General features: G+C 41.4%; 1 protein-coding gene across 1 annotated transcript; it reads right to left on the minus strand.

Moving 5' to 3' along the window:
• Positions 1 to 6,571: 6,571 nt before the first annotated feature.
• Positions 6,572 to 18,741, minus strand: NMUR2 (neuromedin U receptor 2; the record flags this gene model as incomplete). Its single annotated transcript, XM_080698618.1, has 4 exons — positions 6,572 to 6,828; positions 9,426 to 9,551; positions 12,149 to 12,233; positions 18,016 to 18,741. The coding sequence occupies 4 exons, from the start codon at positions 18,739 to 18,741 to the stop codon at positions 6,572 to 6,574; spliced, it is 1,194 nt and encodes a 397-aa protein (XP_080554744.1).
• Positions 18,742 to 18,991: the final 250 nt, after the last annotated feature.

Here is an 18,991-nt window from a genome sequence, read left to right on the forward strand (position 1 = left end):
CAGCCTGGGCTTTTTGTTTTGCTGACTTCCCCATCAAAATATTGATTACTCTTTCATGTAACAGAAAAGCAATCTTTAGTATATATCAGCACCTTTATTATTAATGAAATCCTAGCATTTCGTGATGGAACCTTAGACAGCTTGTTTATTTGGTAGAAATGAATAATAATAACTAATAATAAAATGCCCAGCAATTTTCCTAGCACAAACCTGACTTAAATCTTGCATTGAAATGTTACCTGAAATAGGAACATTCTCTAAAGACTATGAACAACATGCACTGGTATTAAAAATATATGTTCATGAAACAATAAAGAACCATTCCTGTTTCTCATTTTTCTACAAATGATTATTACAGAACTTTCTAAGTGCCAGGTACTGTCCTAAGAGTATTAAAATAGCATATTAACTTCTTTAAAACTCACATAAACACTTTCATAGGTATCGTCATTTTTCTCTATTTTATAGTTGTGAAAATGGGGCCAGAGAGAGGTTAGACAACCTGTTCCAGGTCACACAAGTAATTGCTATTACAGGGATAACTTAAACCCAAGCCTCTGTCTCTAGTATCCATGTTCTCAACTCCTCTGCTGTCTGATCTGTATTAATTTCATGGGGAATGGATAAAGAGGCAGTATTTACGTATAACAAATTGAGAAGGTATGCCAATAATAAGAACAAAAGTAGACTCACTTGTGGAGTCCCGGTAGTGTAACTGGGACCTGGGCTGGGGTGTCCGGTAGCTCTGGACCTCTACCTCTGCCCTTAGTAGGTGACCATCCTTAGACCTGCTTTTTCACCCCTTCTGGTCATATTATATATTTATGGGCCATGGCCTCTTCATGAGTAGATATCACTTTTCAGCCCCTAAATTTTTGTGTTAGTCACGTGACTTGCTTGTTGGTTATTAGTATGTTCCTTGAGTGCTGGAGAGGCTTCTGTCAGCGCCCCAGCCTGGGAACTGCCCCTGCTGACCTGCAGCGTCTGGGTGAGATGTCAGTGCTTTCTGTTGCATATCTCTGGGGTTTATTCTTCCTGGATAATAACAAACTCCTGTCTTCATGGAACTGTGAGGATTCAGTAAGCTAGCAGTGTCCATGAACATTATGAGATAAAGCTCTATCTGGTCCTGTTTTAAAGATTTGGTAATAAGGTCAGAGTCTATATGAAAAGGCTCAACATATACAAAGGAAATCATGAAATTATGATGATATTCCTTCAGTTGGGAAAATATTCAAATAAGTTAGCTCTATGGTTAGTCTTGTTATAATCTATAAGTCTATAGTCTTGTTAAAATTTGTTTTCACAGTACATGTTCACTCACAGATCATGATGTGCATTAATGTGGCTTCTTAGCATACAAATATTTCCTAGCTTTGAAAATATTTGATTTTCTTTTTGAATAGACTTTTGTTTTTTTAAATTTTTATTGATGCATTATAGTCATACATTTTAATGGGGTACAGGATGGTGGAGACATAAATGCACATCACTCATTTAGCCCCTCCCCAATTTCCACCCCATTTCCTCCCCATTTCCTCCCCTCTCCCTCCTTCTCTTGTTTGGCTTAGTGACTGGCTTTGATATGTCTATGAATGTACATCATGTCCATTAGGGAATTTCCCTCTTTCCCTCTCTCATCCCCTCAGGTCACCTTGTTTGTTCATCTATGGCTTCTCCTTCTTCATCTAGAGTTCCTCCCATGACCCTTTTCCTCCCTAGCTTTCATATATTAGGGAGAGTATTCTGTTTTTTACTTTCTGTGACTAATTAATCTCATTTAGCATAATGTTCTCCAGTTCCATCCGCTTCCTTGTAAATCTTTGATCTTTTTTATGGTTGAGTAAAATTCCATTGTGCCTATCATTCTAACTTAATAACTACATAACATTTTTTTTACAGTGGACACTGGAATTTATGTGTATTCAACCATTTCTAGCCCATGTGATTAGTTAAAACCTCCAAATATTGGCACATCTTGAAAATGTTTCCAAAGTATAATATAGATTTGTTTCTAGAGTCTAAATGCCATTTAATAATCTAAAAGGGATAGGAGGAGGAAAAAGAGAGGCTAGATTGTTTAGATGAACTGACCCTTGATGGTAGCTTGATTTGTCTACCATAAGATACTATAATCTTAACCTTCCCTACCAGGTTTTTGTAATGCAGTTACACTAATAATAATAATAATAATAATAATAATAATAATAATAAATAATTTGCATCCAAGTATAGAAGAGTGTAGAAAATTTGCATCTTTTTATGATTTCTGTGGGACAATTAAAAACAGATGTATATGGTAAATAACAAGTAGCTCTGCTGTTATTTTCTGCACTAATATTAATGGACAGTATCTAAGAATGATGCTTCCACTCTAGGTTAGTTATGAAAAGCTGATGAGACTTTCATGACATAATTAGCTTGCTTTAGGCTAGTTTATCTGGTGATTCTGGGTAAAAAAAAAAATCCGGTCCATTGATTTTTTTTCTTGATGAGCTAACCACAACTTTAAGTGGTTCATAATTATTGCAGTGTAACTGAGCATTTATTCTAAAAACAAATCACAAACATTTCAGCAAGATGGCAGAGTGCCAGCTCATTAATTGCTAGTGGTGTACTGATAAGCTAACTCTCTGGGGGGGATAAAACCCTGATTCAGAAATTTTTAATTTCTGTGATCTAAATATTTCCACTGCGACCGATTCCCAGCTATCGCTCATTTGACAAGAGGCATGCAAAATCCCTCAATATTTTAATAATATGTTTTTGCAAGCCAGTGTGGACCAGTCATTAGCACATCACTGAACAGCTGATATTTAAACATACTTGAATTTGCATGTTGGAATCATAATGCTGTCTACTTATTCTGTAATGCCTTCACTCAATTAATACTCATCTACCCAGAGAGCATCTTTAGATAGTACTAAGAGCACTTTACCACAGTGATTATAGTCATTTGGGTCACAGACCTTTTAGGAACTCTACGATTTTTCTCCAAGAGGAGAAAAAAGTGCACAGTAAGAATTTTGAATATAATTTCAGGGAATTCTTGGACTTCCTGGTATTTATTTATTGGTCTCAGACTAAGATTCTCTGCTGTTTCTTCATGTTGGAGAAAACCATTTGGCAAGCAGCATCCTGAATGCTACTGCTTTAGTCCACTTAATTGTGAATAGCCAGAGAGCTCAAAAGTGACTGCTGCATTGCACAGGCGTGAGGGTGCCAGTGTTTTCTTACTCATGTTTGCTACCTGGCTTCTATTGTTAGTTTAAAATTGGGATACCACAAGGAATTTATGAAAGGAGCATGAGGTCAACCATTAACTGCACTAAACAATTCAGTTTCTTTACTTCGTTCTGATAGTGTGTGAAATATTGCATAACTCTAAGAATTTGTGACATTTCAATTTTCGTTCTGAAATTCCTACTTCCTAAAAGTATGTAAGTGTATGTGTGTATATGGACCTTTTTTTCTTTTAAATGTTACTGTCTCCTGAATAGATCAAATTAGGTTCTGAGTAGGAGTAATTAAACCTCTTTGCCTCCTAATTAGGTTAGACTCACTTTTTATGTGGTCCCTTAGTACTAGTACTTTTATTTTGTAGCTCACATCATAATTATATTTATATCCAATTAGTGATGATTTACTTTAAAATTTTTAAATAAAATTCTATATAGGTGATTAAAACATTGTTAACCTGGACACTTAGTATTGGGAAGGAGGGAAATGGGGAGGTGGGGGGGGCACCAAATACTGTATGGATGTATGCTATGTCAACAGGATCTACATAACATGTGAAAATATAATGCACCGATAAGAAATTCTAGTTTGTGTTTTTATTGGTGCATTATGATTATATAATATGGTGAGATTCAAAGTTGGTTTTCAAAAGCAATGACTTCTTTTGGACGTTCCCTTTTTTTTTTGTAGTATTGGGGATGGAACCCAGGGGCATTTTGCCTCCAAGCTACACCCCTAGTCCTATTTTTTATTCCTTAATTTGAAACAAAGTCTAACTAAATTGCAGACATCCTCACTAAGTAGCTGAGGCTGCCCAGAAACCCGTGATCCTCCTGTTTCAGCCTCCCGAGTACTGGGATTACAAGTGAAAGCTTCCATCACAATCCCCGCCGGCTGGATGTACACTTTCAAGGCCAGCAAACTCATAACCTGGTGCGATAGTTGTTACCTGATGATCGTTAAGTGAAGTTTGTTGAATGAGAGAATTAATAGAGTAAATGGTAATTTTCTGTTTTAAAATTTTTAAGAGAAAAACCTAAGCAAAGATAAACAACAGGGTACCTCAAAGTCGTAGTAAGGCAACCACATCGCTAGCTTTAGTTGAGCGTGATTTTTTTTCTATCTCTCCATGGACAACTGTAGTACTTTCAGTCCTGGTAATTGAGAGTTGATGTGAAGGACAATGGCCCTGCCTTCTGGATTCTCCTTTAGATTGTTTCTACTATAAAAGGGACAAAGAAACTTACTTGTCCTCCATTTTAGAGATTTGACTTTGCTGTGTCTTTTCAACAAAATCTTCAAATGACCAGAGAATTATGTTCACCAATATAAAACCATCGCTGTTTTGTTAAGGTAGAGTTGTATATAATGAAGAATTATCTTCAATATTTAATCACTTTGAATATGATTATTAAGGTAATAAATGAAACCAGATACCAATATTCCCCTTCATCAATGGGTTTTTTATTCACTTGAGAAAAGTTAAGAGACTAAATGTCAGAACTTACACATTTTAGCATTAGCAACTCCACTTCAATACTGAAGATAAGACAAACATGTCATTATAACCACAACTGAGTAAATGATCAATTGTATCCCTGACAGAAGTACAATTTAGCCTTTTGTTTCTTAACATGGTTCTGTTTGGAACTGTTATGTGGCTCAGTACATTAGAATGTGAAGCCAACTCACTTTACCATGTGTCTATGGAACATCTAGCATTATGATAGATATATTGCCAGGGTTCCAGCAACAACAACAACAACAAAACATGAGCACACTATTCTTCATGATTTTGACAAGTTTACATGCTGGCAAACAAGAATATAAACTACTGAAATACAAAGCAGAGTGGAAAAAATCTTAAGAGAGACAAATTGACAGAGAAGTCAGATATCCTATATATTTGAATAAATCGAGCATGGCTCCTTGATGGAGGAGGTACCATGCTGAGATGAACATTGAAGGATGGGTAAGATACAAACAGATGGAAGCTGGGGACACAGAAGGCATTCTATGTACAAATATGTGCAAGTGGGGGAGTCTGTGGGTGGTGTCTTCATAAGAGAAACACGTAACCTAGTTCAAAAGGAATACATATTACTCGTGGTAGTAGAATGGAAAATGAGTCCGGAAGCAGAGTTGGCCCATTTTATTTGTGTGCAGAGGTCTGTACAGGTGACAAAGGACTGAGTATGGAAAAGCCCCAGGTTTGTGACCAGTAATTGCTATTTAATTTGTCTTTATTCTAATGCAGTGAACTCTGCCTCTGTTATTTCAAACCCTGTATGAAATAAGGCATTACAAATCCAAGTTTGGGCCAAATTATGAAAATGGCCAAGTTTTTGTTTGTTGTAGTTTATCTCTCTTCCCACCGGCCACCGCAGCTTCCTCTCTCTTCCCATCCCACTCTTCTCTAAGCTGAACTTGGATCTGACCTCATTCCTGAGGAGGAATGACTGCGGATGACTTGCAGACCGGGTGAGCGGTGGGTAACAGTTTTCTGGAGCACTTACCTGCCGTCTAGGGCACTCTTGACGTGAAAGGCCTCAGGATGCCAAGGAATCGTGTCATAAGTAGCATCGGTGAGGCAATAAGGTAAACTGATCCTTGTGGAGGGATATTGACGTGGGCCTCTCAAATCACAAAGCATGGAACTACACCTACATTTTTTTTCTTCTGGGCTCCTGGTGGCCATCAGTTATAAGAGTGACAGCCTGAGTCAGAGCATAAATGACTCAGAACAAACTATTTCTTATAGTGGGAACTCTTCACAGTACAGTACTGCCATACTCTACTGGCACATCATGCTGTCTTCATGAACTAGAGAAGTGACCCAGGGTGTTGAGGATGAGCAAAGGATAATTAAAAATCAGAAAGTTCTGCATCTTAGACTCAGATCTGAGTTTTTCTATATATTTATTTATTCACTCATTTATTTATTTTTGGTGGTACTGGGTTTCCTGGAAGACCTTCTAATCTCCGGGCTACACTCCCAGACCTATTTTATATATTTTTTTTATTTGGAAACAGGGTCTCATAGCCAGCACAGCTGGCTTCGAACCTGCGTGATCCTCCTGTCTCCGCCTCCCAAGCACGGGATTACAAGCGTGCGCCACCACGCCCGGCTGAGTTTTTTTCTATTTAAAACAACAACAACAACAACAACAAGAACTAGGAATAGACACATGAGTTGTAAGAGCCATTTGACCTCCCTACCATCACACTGGGAGGCATGGATTATGGAATGTCCCTCCTCGGAGCGCTGAGGCAGAAAGGGACACACGCCCAAGACTGAGTCCTCGCACAGGGGTCCCTCTGATCACTCCTTTCAGGGTGCCTGCTCGGTTCCTATGGCCATGGAGCGGGGGGAGGCACCCACTGCTGGCTGAGGGACCTGGGGATTTGCCTGTTCCTTCATCTCCACGAGCTGAATGTTCCTCTGGACAGGGGGTTCCTGAGGGTGATCCTGGGCGTGCCACAATTTGCAGGAAGGGAAGATGACATTCCGGAAGGCTGCTCGGAAGCGGTGAGACAGCAGGTTGTAGATAATGGGGTTGACAGCCGAGCTGAGGTAGAAGAAGACACCTGAAATACAGGGGGTTAAAAGTGTCATGCCAAGGAGGACTCGAGTGAGAGGTATGATGGGGCGAGGTATTACTTTTTAACAAAGGCCTGTAATCACCGTGACTGTCTCTTCTGGAAGTGATGATGCATATGAGACTTCAATTAAAATTACAAAATACTCCGAACAGATCTATCACCTGTGCACTTAGACATCAAACATAGAGAGACTAAAGAGTCTTGGAAAAAATTTAGGCTGGCACGGGGCGTCTTTGAGACATTTAGTAACTTTCTTTTGTCCCTCTGTGTTTAATTAAAAAAGCATTCCCCTAGCATTAACGAGAGATGCTTAAGTATCAGAGGCAAGAGATATTTTTTTTCTCATTGGAATTTTACTTAAATCTATAATTTGAAACCACAAGTTATAGAGGAATGGTAAATCACTGAAGCCTCATTCCCTGCTGAGATTCTCTATAATGCTAAAAAAGCTCTTCAAAGAAAATTTCCCTACTCAATCTTTTCCCTTGATGGATCTTTCACCTGACTGACTAATTGTATTTTGCCATTTATTTTCTTCACTGATGCTTTGCACATTGTAATTTGCCTGTTTGTGGTACCCTCGTCCTTAGTACTAAGGGTTATAAAGGATGAGAATCAGAGGACCAAATTTCTGATCATGGCCTTGCCTTCCTCCATCACTGTAGACCAACGCTTGGACTTCAGTATCTTCCTCCTTGTAAAATGGGGCATAAAAATTCTGGCCTAGACTTCATCTGGTTTGCAGTGTGGGGGAGTAAGAGATGGGCTCTGAATAGGATAATGTCATTACCGAAGCCATAATTTGGAAACCTAAAAGTGGTTGTCTTGACTAGTTCATAATCCGGTCTTAGGTAGACCTGTGGCGTGCTCTTCTTTGCTTGGACACACATTTTCTCATATTAACCACACGTATATGCTAAGACCTTTACAGATTTTTGAGGTTTGGCTCTAAAATGGTAAATGATAGGACCCAAAAGTGCCAATAATGCTCAGGTATAAACTGTACCAGAAGCCTGCTGAATCCCAGAAGGGGGCGATGGAAAGTAAAGAATATAGTGTAATATACAGATGTGTGGGATTGTTTTGCTAGGTGTGCAGGTGGGGTTTAACTAAAATAAAAAATGGCTCTTTTTTTCTGGTTATGTCTTCGATCATCCTAAAAGCTCATAGAATCAGCCAGTGACTATCACAGAGGAGAGGGAAGAAGTAGTGTGAGGAAGGCAGATATACTCTGCTCTGTTTTAGTGGGAAGAACCCTGGGCTTGGAATTTGCTGATGGGGTGTGAGCCCTGTGTTTACTCGTAAGCAGCGGCGTGTCTTTGGGCAGGTCCTTTCTTTTGGTGAAACTGTTTCTTTGACTATAAAATGGCTATGACAACATTCATTTAATAACTTGTGATGATTATATAAAAGCATGTGGCACTCTGTAACTTAATAGTTCTATAATGGCCAGGTATGGTGGCGTCCATCTGTAGTCCCAGTCTCTGGGAGGCTGAGACAGAAGGATTGCAGGTTCAAGACCAGCCTCAGCAATTTATCAAGACTTCAAACAACTTGGGGAGACCCTGTTTCCGAATCAAAATTAAATAGGGCTGGGGGTGTATCTTGGGGATAGAATGCCCCTGGGTTCAATTCCCAGTGAAAAAAATAAAAAGCCCTATTATATTCTCTGTTTCATTGTTTCTTACTATCAGCTCATAGGTATTATTATTCTAGTTTTTGTGGCACTGGAGATGGAACCCAGAGGCATTCTACCTCTGAGCTACACCACCAGCCCTATTTTTTATTCTTTACTTTGAAACAGGGACTCATTAAATTGCAAAGGACCTTACTAAGTAGCTGAGGATGTCCTTGACCTCCAATCCTCCTGTCTCTGCCTCCCAAATGCTGGGATTACAAATGTGCCAATAATACCTGTTCTAGCTGGGCACAGTGGTGCACAGAGGACTACATTTTTTTGGGGGGGAGGGCTGTAATCATCACACCTGGGGCTGAATTTTACAAAAAAAGTAGTCTCAAAAATAGGCTCCTATATCTTTTGGGATAGTAACATACTATACACACACACACACACACATATATATGTTTATATATATTATATACTATATATATACATATCTGTATGTATATATAAACATATATGCGTATATTTGTATATATAAACATATAAACACACACACACACACATATATATACATATATATATATATATATATATATATATATATATATATATATATATCGTGCTGTCCTGGGAATTGAACATGTGTATTCTCTACCACTGAGCTATACCCTTAGCTCTTTTTTCTTTTTTCGCTCTGAAACAGGGTCTTGCTAAATTTCCCAAGATGGCTTTAAACTTGCGGTCTTCCTGTCTTAGCCTCCTGAGAAGCTGGGATTATAGGTGTGCACCTTGGTGCACTGTGCTAATCAGTCTTTGAATGCAATGAAGATCCAATGAATGTGTTAATGCCAGCAGGGCAGATCCCCACGAGATTTTACTATGTGGGGCATTTGAGCACGCCAAGCAAGCTGCAATTCCCCTGGCACTTGTTAAGCTACCGCACCAGCTGAGCTTTTACCTGACACCACATGGATGAGGTTGAACACAGCAGCCAGGGACTCCGTCCACTCCTCCACGAAGCTGAAGAAGAGCCGGTCGATGTGGAATGGAGTCCAACAGATAGCAAACACTAAGACCAAGACGACTGGGAGAGGATTATAAACAGGAGAGGGAAACAAATGGTGTGAGGCAAGAGGAGCACGACGCCCACACCGACTCACCCAGTCCTTCCAGCGGCTTCTCCCTCTACCTCAGTCAAGCTCTGGATAAACTAGACCCCAAGCAGCCTCAATACAGAAACCCAGACCTAAGAATGAATTGTGTAAGATCTAGGATCAGTTTTTTACACGATCGAACACAGTCTCTTATGTAACGTCAGTTTCCTTTAGAACTTTAAACTAGTTCTGAATTTATTTCAAAATTCCGAAAGTACTTTATTGTGGAAAATAAAGTAGGTTGTAAGGAGATCATTGGAGCCATCCTACACTACTGATGTGAATAAATGCTTGGGTTCAAACAGCTGGTTCACTTTAAACTCATAGCTTAATAGCCAACTGTTAAATGTATGTATGAATTCATCTTGTTACTTTATAAATAATTATGAGTTTATCTGAATTTGTTCATTTAAAATTCTGTGATGGGTGGGAGAGAAGAGAAGATCTAATGACCAGAAGCATAATATCACTTTACAAGTATCTTTTGATTGAAAGGGGAGATATCTATTATATTATACATTGCTAGAGCACAGAATTCCTTCCAGTTTACATCTCCCAAGATAGAGATTGGTGCTTCTGTAGATTTTATTTGGGGCATGTAAGCTCCAAAAAGCTAAATATGTATTTTTTAATTTTATGAAGCTGTAGAATACTTTCCTGTGCTGTGATATGATATTTGGAATTTGCCTCTAAAAATATCTTGTAGGCCGGGCGTGGTGGCGCACTCTTGTAATCCCCGCGCTTGGAAGGCGGAGACAGGAGGATCGCGCTGGTTTGTAGCCAGCCTCGCTGGCTTTAGAGACCCTGTTTCCAAATAAAAAAAATATAAAATAGGGCTGGGAGTGTATCCTGGAGGTAGAAGGGCTTCCAGGAACCCCAGTACCACAAAAATAATACATAAATAAATAAAATAAAAATTCTTGTAAGGATCAGAGGAGAGATATGGGAATAAATGAAACAGGGTGAGCTCTGAGCTGAAGTTTTGAAGCTGGGTGATGGGTACTTGGCATTCATTTACAGTTCTCTGCATTTGTGTACACAGTTGAAGTTTTTATAGTAAATAGGACATGTATATCCTGTTGGCATTAAACATTTTCAGAGTAAGTTGTCTGGCTGTATGGGTTAGTTTCAAGGATAACTGGGAGATTCTTCTGAGGCTATCATTGAGAAAAAGTCCTTAATCTGCTCACTTCTGTCTATAATTCTCTTTAGCTAAGTCTTTAATCCCTACTAAAACTGAGCCCCCTTCCCAAGGCGAATGTTTTATATTTCATTAATGTGACTTTAATGTGAGTGGGCCTCAGATCTTTCGGTGAGTGGATTATGCTCAAAGAGAAAAGGGGAGAGATGATAAAGACTAAGTTTCTTAACAGTAAAAATTAAGTGCAAACAGGGGTTAAGCATTCCCAAAAGATGATTCTTAGAGGACGAGACCAACCAGCGTTGGTAATGTCACAGTTTTTAGTTCCCAGAGCCTCACAGCTGCCGTGAGTGCTCCTTGTGCATATTAATTTGCCTCGAGAATTCATTTCTTTCAACCTTGGGTTTTGACTTGGAAAGCGTGTGACCAATCTCCTCCCCCTTCTCAGTAATTCACATTAATCAGTACTAGATCATATATTTTATAAGATCCTTTGGGGGGAAGTATAAATCATATATATCTATATGTAGAGATATTTGTTAACAGTTTGTCTATGTAAAATACTTTAGATATAAAGTTACAGAATATCCCAGGTAGAATAACTACCTAGAGGTACTTCCGGCCAAATGTTCTTAATCTAGAATTAACAGATCCTAAGGACCTGGGCATGGTGGGACATGCCTGTAATCTCAGTTCTTAGGAGGCTGACACAGGAGGATCACAAGTCTGAGGCCAATCTCAGTAACCTAGCCAGACCCTGTGTCAAAAACAGAAGGCTAAAAGGGCTGAGGGTGCATCTCAGAGATAGACTGCCACTGAGTTCAATCCCCATTAACACACACACACACACACACACACACACACACACACACACACACAAAATTAAATTTAAGATTAAATAAATAAAATGAAATAAAGATCCCAAAGAATCCATGTGTGGGCATCAGAGGGTTTATGATCCCCTGAAATGGAATAAAAAAAATTTTGTGTATGTTCAGTAGAACACTTTTTGGGTAGAGAGTCTGGAGTTTTTATCATATGTTTATTGAAACCAATAACCTAAATAAGTTAAAAAAAAAAACTACCTGCTGGTTTACCAATGGAGAAGCAATACTCTAAGGCTTCTCAAATGTTTAAGAGTGGAGGGAATGTGCCACCGACCTCCTGGAGCACATTACGGTGAATGCAACTTAATGTTATTTGGGGGGCTCAAAACCAAAAGGAGACAAAACAGACATGTTTTATGTGAGCCAAGGAAGACGGGCTGTGGTACTGTGTTCCAGGGCAATTTTATGCCTGACCCCAGCAGCAAATTTTCGGTACTAAAGAGGACTCCTTCACTCTTACAAACGAAAGAAAACAAAACACAAAACGGGGGGTTTTTACACAGCATCTTGGTGACGGCTTTCCTGGATGGTCTGTGGATGTTTGCAGCCATTTCATCTGCTTTAAGCATCTCATCTTTCTTCAGCTGAAATAGAAATGGGAAGACATAGTAAGAAAGGGAAAAACATTTGCTGAATACAGTTGCACACACTAGTAATCCCAGAGACTCAGGACGCTGAGGCAGGGTGGGAGTGTGTGTGTGTGTGTGTGTGTGTGTGTGTGTGTGTGTGTGAGCCCGCCCCATGGTCCACACCCCTGTCTCCCATGTTCATTTCTGCCAAAAGTGGGATTGTGTTTCTTTGACTAAGTAACACCTTCCCCAAACTCTTCTCAGTGAATTTTCTTGTATCATCTTAACGTGTACAATTTGGAAAATACTATTTGACTAATTTCAGAATTTAAGAATGCGTGTCTTTCTGTTGGCTTAGGTGTTAAAATCCATTCATCCTCGCTGGGGTGTGCGGTGACCCTCGTTGTCACCTCTGGACATTTCAGGCATCGACACTAGCTGCACCTGCAGCCTTTATTGCTCGGTTCAAGTCCTGCCTCCTACTGGAAGACTCGAGTGGCAGCTCTAGCCCGTTTTCATTTATTTCCTCCCAGTTCACCTGGTACTGAAGACCTTTAACATTCATGTGGTCGTGAAACGATTTTTCTTTTTAGTTTGTAGGAATATTCAGTAAGAGAGAGAGAAACCCTTCAAGATTCAAGATAAACTACCGTCAAGCATCTGGCATATGGTATATATTTGTATGTTGGTGTCCTTGCATCTATTTTCTTCTTTTGCTAATAGTACATTAGCTTTTTTTTTTTTTAGGCAGTTTTCTCCTACTCTATCATTAGTCTTTCATTTGGTAGAGAATGAGCCTAACTCTAGCTCCAGGTATTGTCCTTAAATAACTTGGCCAGTCAGACTGTCCTATCCTTCAGTCACGGTGACTGGATAATTGAGGCCAATGAGATTTCAGATGTTTAGGAATAGAATGGCAATTTCATTTCTTTTTTATTGGGACTGCCAGCGGGAGCCTTTGGTGTCTGCATGTGATGTCTGGCATGACAACAGCTACTTTATTTTCATCATGGGAAAAATGCTTGGTGCCACCAAGGGGCTGCTGTGTAGAGTTTAAGGTGAAGAAATGCCACAGAAAGCGAGCAGAGCAGAATCAAGCCGGGTGGTTGATGATGTGTATGTTTTGCTGGGTTAATTTTCTTAGTATTATTCAGATCTATGCCTTCCCTTTTTTTTTTTCCTGGTTGTGTTGGGGTTTTCTCATTTGGCAATATCAAAACTCTCAATTGATTATCAAAGGCCCCAGGGTAGAAGAAAAATTCAAATTATGTCACACAGTCTCATGGCCAGAGTAGGGTCAGTCTGAATTATAAGGAGATAGATTCAAATTCAAGGTAAATAAGAAATCAGTGTGGTTTTGAGCAACCATGGAACAAACTGCTCTAAAAAGTAGTAACAGTAAGTTTCCTGCACTGGATGGTAATACTTTATAAGAAGTACTTAAAGCTATAGTGGCTTGGTACAGTGGCTCATTAAATTTTGTCTTTGAGCAGGGTGTGGTGGTGCACACTTGGAATCCCAGCACTTGGGAGGCTGAGACAGGAGGTTTGCAGGTTCACGGCCAGGCTCAGTTACTTAGTGAGGCCCTGTACAACTTAGTGAAACACTGTTTTAAAATAAAGAATAAAAAATAAAGCTGGGGGTGTAGCTCAGAGGTAGAATGCCTTTGGGTTCAATTCCCAGTACTGCCAAAAAAAAATTCCTCTGAAGTTCAACAACTTTTATTTTTGTCTTTCTAACACACACGCACGGACACACACACACACACACACACACACATTTCTTGAGGTCAGGTGGGTCTCAGGATCCGGTGGACTCTGAGTATCTACTTAGATGATTAATAAGCCTAGCCACAGGTCTCATGACTATATCGGTGCTTTCTTATATTTCTGTGATTTCCTAAAGTGGAGGATTAAAAGTCCCGTGAGATCTGACCCTTTCCAGTCACCTAGAACTTGAGAAGAAATGGCAGAATTATGCACTCATTTAGGGATAGATGGGAAGAAATAGAAGGAGAGAAGATGCTAGTGATACCCAACAATTCCAGTAGATGCTTACCTCGGTGCCTGGCAGGTGGTATTCAGCAAGTGGCATATTGCTATTATTGTCCCAAGTCCACTTGAAGGACATTAAAAACTGAGGCTGTTTGAAATAGAGCTATTACGGACATCGGCGGACCCTCTCATGTGGATCACTTGATTCCTCCTAGAAATTCTGTCTCCTGCTGCGGCTCACCTGAAAGCAGCAGCCTTTGCCCGGTACAAAGAAGCAGCCAGATGTGCTCAAGAGAAAACCTCGCTCGAGGGTAGAGTGATGATTCTCCAATTAAAACTACTAGAGGCTTTAATGATGCCCTCTCTTTAAATATCATGCTTATTAGGAGACACAGTTATTCTCTCATTTGATTTCACTCTAGAACTAAGAATGATGCAAGAAAATGGAGATGTGTTGGTCGCTTTTCAGTTAGATTTAACAGCTCTTAGTGGCAATATCTGCGCCCCAAGAGATAATTGCCTTAAATTAAACATGAGGTGAACAAGTCGCGCGGCTCTTTTATGAACAGGGTTCTCATGTAAGCACGCTCTGCACTCAAAGACAATCCTGTGTCGATTAACTGTTATTGGCTTCACATCCTCCTATGGTTGTAATGGCGTAACCGGCTCGCAGGAGGAGGGAGAAGCTAAATTTTTATGCATGTCATACATGATTCTAGCAGAATTTGAGGTGACTGGCAGAACAGAAGAGAATCAAAACAATTTTTCTAGCCAACATTAAATGCTTCTTTATTATTGAGTAATTTTGTTTCCTTTCAGATGTTTAGCCAAATAGATTTTCGACGACGAATTATTTCTACCCTCCCCGATTTTTCTTTCAAAACAAAGGTAGCAGGAAGAGGAATAGAAAATTGTGGTCATTCTAGGGGAAGGTCAGGAGTCTCCATGGCCTCCAGCTACGTGATGTCAAATGAAGGGGGGGTCATCGGTTCAGTTATCACTCAGGTTAATATATTATCCTGGCCAGCTGTTTGTGGCGATTTAAACCATTTTACCAGACTTGGTTTTAGAATATAAAGATTAATAGATTTCGTGTAAATGCCTCTATAATATTAATACTGCTTATTACTCAGATATGTATATGTGTGTATGTATGTATGTACATGTGTATGGATGTATGCATGTAAGTACCAGGGTAACCCTGTGCTTGCTACAGATGACTTCTGCTGTAATCCATGCACGTGCTCTCATCAACTCAAGCATGAAAGTTCCATGCAGAAAACACCAGGACTAGGCCAGCCTTTCCCTGCCTCCCCTCCTCCTGGGATTGCTGGCTTCTCTCTCCATGGTATTTTCACACTGACGAGTAGCTCTGTGGAGGATCACACCTGGAATGATGCACTTGGACCCCATATCGTGCCTGGTCATACCGATGGGGTCCCTCTGTGTCTACCCTAGTCCTGTGATTTCATCACCATTGGGCTTGCTACCCACGGAAGGCAGTGGGACCCAGCCTCCCTCAGACCTCTACGCTGGTCAATAACTTAAATATCATTAGGAGTTCTTGGGTTTCTTTAAATCTTAAAAAAAACCTTTAAAGCAATGTTTCCAAGTCTTCCTTTTGTGGGGTGTGTGTGTGTGTGTGTGTGTGTGTGTGTGTGTGTGTGTGTGTTACTGGAGACTGAACTCAGGGACCTTCTACCTCTTAAATATATCCCCAAACCTTTTAATGTTTTGCTTTGAAACAGGGTCTCGCTGGGTTGCTGAGAGGCTCACTATGTTTCTGAATCGTTGAGGTTGGTCTCTAGCCCAGGATTCTCCTGGCTCAGCTTCCCAAGTACTGTGTTTACAGGCATGTGCTTCCACACCTGGCTCAAGTCTTTTGTTTTAAAGGTGGAGAAGCCAAAGCCAGAGGGGTGGGGGTAACTCCTCATCTCGTCTGAAACCTGGAAGTCATCAATTTCACCATCCACACAAGCGGATCTGGGTGGTTTCTAACCTGTTGTCTGAGCTGTCAGCTTCGACGTACAAAGTCGTTGTGCATTTATGACAACGAGACAAAATGAAGCGGGGGGGACAGGCCCCGCTGGTGTTTCCTGCTCAATTTAAATAGGCTTCACAGGCTGATCAAAGACAAATGATTATGTGGTGTTGGACAACATACGAATAAGATCAAGGTGGGGGTTTATCATAGGGCATATGACATTTAGAAGTGTGTAGAAGTCTCTTCCTCTTAGTGAGAGGCATGGGGCAGCCTAAGGATATGGCTGTGAGCAGGTCTGGGGTGACTTATGTCTCTGAGAGTCCAGAGTCAGCCCTCAAGAAGGAACCCAGCACAGCTCTCTGCCTGATTAGATATACTCAGCGCTCAGATGTCTGTGACACTTAAAAGCTATTCTTCCTTGGGACAATAGGGATCCAAAACGTCCGCCTCTGGGATACTCAGCTTTGATGATCACCTTTCTCAGAGCTGGGCTGAGAGGGGAGCACGTTGATTGTCACATGATATAAATATCAGTGCTGTCTTGAAGTATGTGGTGTGTGCTTGGTTTTTTTCTCTTATGACTCACTTTTGTTCTTCCTAAACCCCCACCCACCACAATCATCCCCGACCCTGTTAAAAAATAATCACAGATCATTAGAACTAAAAAGAGGCTTAGATAGGATCCAGTGTGACCTTTTATCTTATGAATGGAAAAAGTAATTCTAGAGGAATTATGTGGCTCCCCTGAAGGCATGTTTTATGTCAGGCGAGGATCTGGGGGTTTAAATGGCCTCATAACTGTTTACAACCCAAGCCACCTCCTTCAATGGGTATACAGCTGTCACAGCTCAGGCTTATATCTCTATGAATTTGGGTACAGGGTATACTAGGAATGATATAGACTCACTTCTACCCTTCCCAAAAGTAGTTTTTTCCCAGATAATTTAGTCAATCCCAGAAAAATAAATAAATAAATAAATCAGTTTAGCACCATGAGCACAGGGAAGAAACTTCTAATTATAAGATATATTGCAAACTAAGTGATATTTTTTCTTAGTCTCAGATGACTCTTAATCTTATTTTCTTTTACTGTATTTCATGTGCTTTGTTTACCTCCCAAGTCCTCTTTTGCCACCTGCCCCAAAGAAAGTTGATCCATCTCTCTCTCTCTCTCTCTCTCTCTCTCTCCCCACACACACACACACACACACACCACACACACACACACACACACACACACACACACACTTCATTTTACTATGTCAACCAAAGACTGAAAGCAACCACAAGGACCTACTTTACTTTAAATTTATTTATCTCTGGCTTTTGGACTATAAAATAGGTCGGGACAGTTCCTGTTATAATGAGACCAAGTTGGTTCAGAGGAAAGCTTCAACACAAGCCATCAGTGATGTCCCAGGAAAGAGGCATCAGGGTGCCGCAGAGTCCCCGAAAGCCTGTCCGCCTAAGCCCAGGTCACCCACTGTGCTCATTTGAAGCAAGGCTCTACTTCGGATCGCAATCAGATTTTCCCACAGGTGAGGCATGCATATTGCCACCCACAACAGGTTGCCAGCTGCTTCACAGAACCAAAAAGGAGAATAAGAAAAACACAGAAAGAAGAGAGATGGAGGATGAGCTGGAAAGGAAGTGGGAGGTGGATGTGGCCTATTTGCTCAATGTGAGACAAGTCCTTTAACTTCCTGTTTTCCATCTCTACTCATCCTACTCCCCCCATCCCCCCACTCCGAATCTAAGTGTCTCCGAACTTTGAGGCAGTACACAGGGAAGGGAAGCCGGACCACACCAGGATACTCACCCGGAGCCCCATGAGGCAGTAGAGGACACTGATGAGCGTCATGGGGAGGATGTAGAAGAGGAAGGAGGTGGCCTGGATAATCACGTTGTACATCCACATGGGCCTGATGACCGTGCAGATGGCAGAGCCCGGGATCGAGGTCCCATTGGGGAAATACTGGAGTTTGAGGCCATGGATGCAGGTGTTGGGCAGAGAGAAGACCACGGAGCAGACCCAGATGAGGCCCAGAATCCTGAGGGCTCGCCGCCGGGTGCTTTTCATCTTGGCGCGGAAGGGATGGAGGATAGCCACGTAGCGCTCGGCACTGACCGTGGTGACGCTGAGGATGGAGGCGAAGCACACGGTTTCAAAGAGCGCAGTCTTGAAATAGCAGCCCACCCGCCCCAGCAGGAAGGGGTAGTTGCTCCACATCTCGTAGACCTCCAGAGGCATCCCCAGCAGCAGAACTAGGAGATCAGAGATGGCCAGGCTGAAAAGATAGTAGTTGGTGGGCGTCTTCATGGTCTGGTGCCGGAGAATCACCACGCACACCAGCAGATTGCCTACGACCCCCACCGCAAAGATGAGCAAGTACACCACCGCCACTGGGAGGAACAGGTCGCTGCGGCGCGGCCCGCACAGGTAGGCCAGATAGTCCTCTGTGCTGTTCAGGAACTTTCCCAGTGGGTCGCTCAGGCCCTGCAGCTGGACCCAGGAAGCATTCTGACGTTTTTCCATCACTGACATTATAGTCGAAGGCCTGAGCGTGGCCGGGTATGAGGTCTGCCTCAAGTTGAGCCAGACAAGAAAGAGCCAGCAGTCCGGAGAGCAGAGGCTCTGTAAAGGAGGCTGGGAGGGAGAAATTGCTTCAGATTGGATATTGGACGGCCGGCTATACCGCGAAGCCCTTTTGAAGAGCCGCGGAGACTAAGCCCCGCCCCCTCCTCCGCCGTGGACCAATGAGCTGTGTCGGGACGCATCCTGGAGAGCTTGGCCG

Source organism: Muscardinus avellanarius (assembly GCF_963383645.1).
Source record: "Muscardinus avellanarius genome assembly, chromosome: 7".
Lineage (NCBI taxonomy): Eukaryota > Metazoa > Chordata > Mammalia > Rodentia > Gliridae > Muscardinus > Muscardinus avellanarius.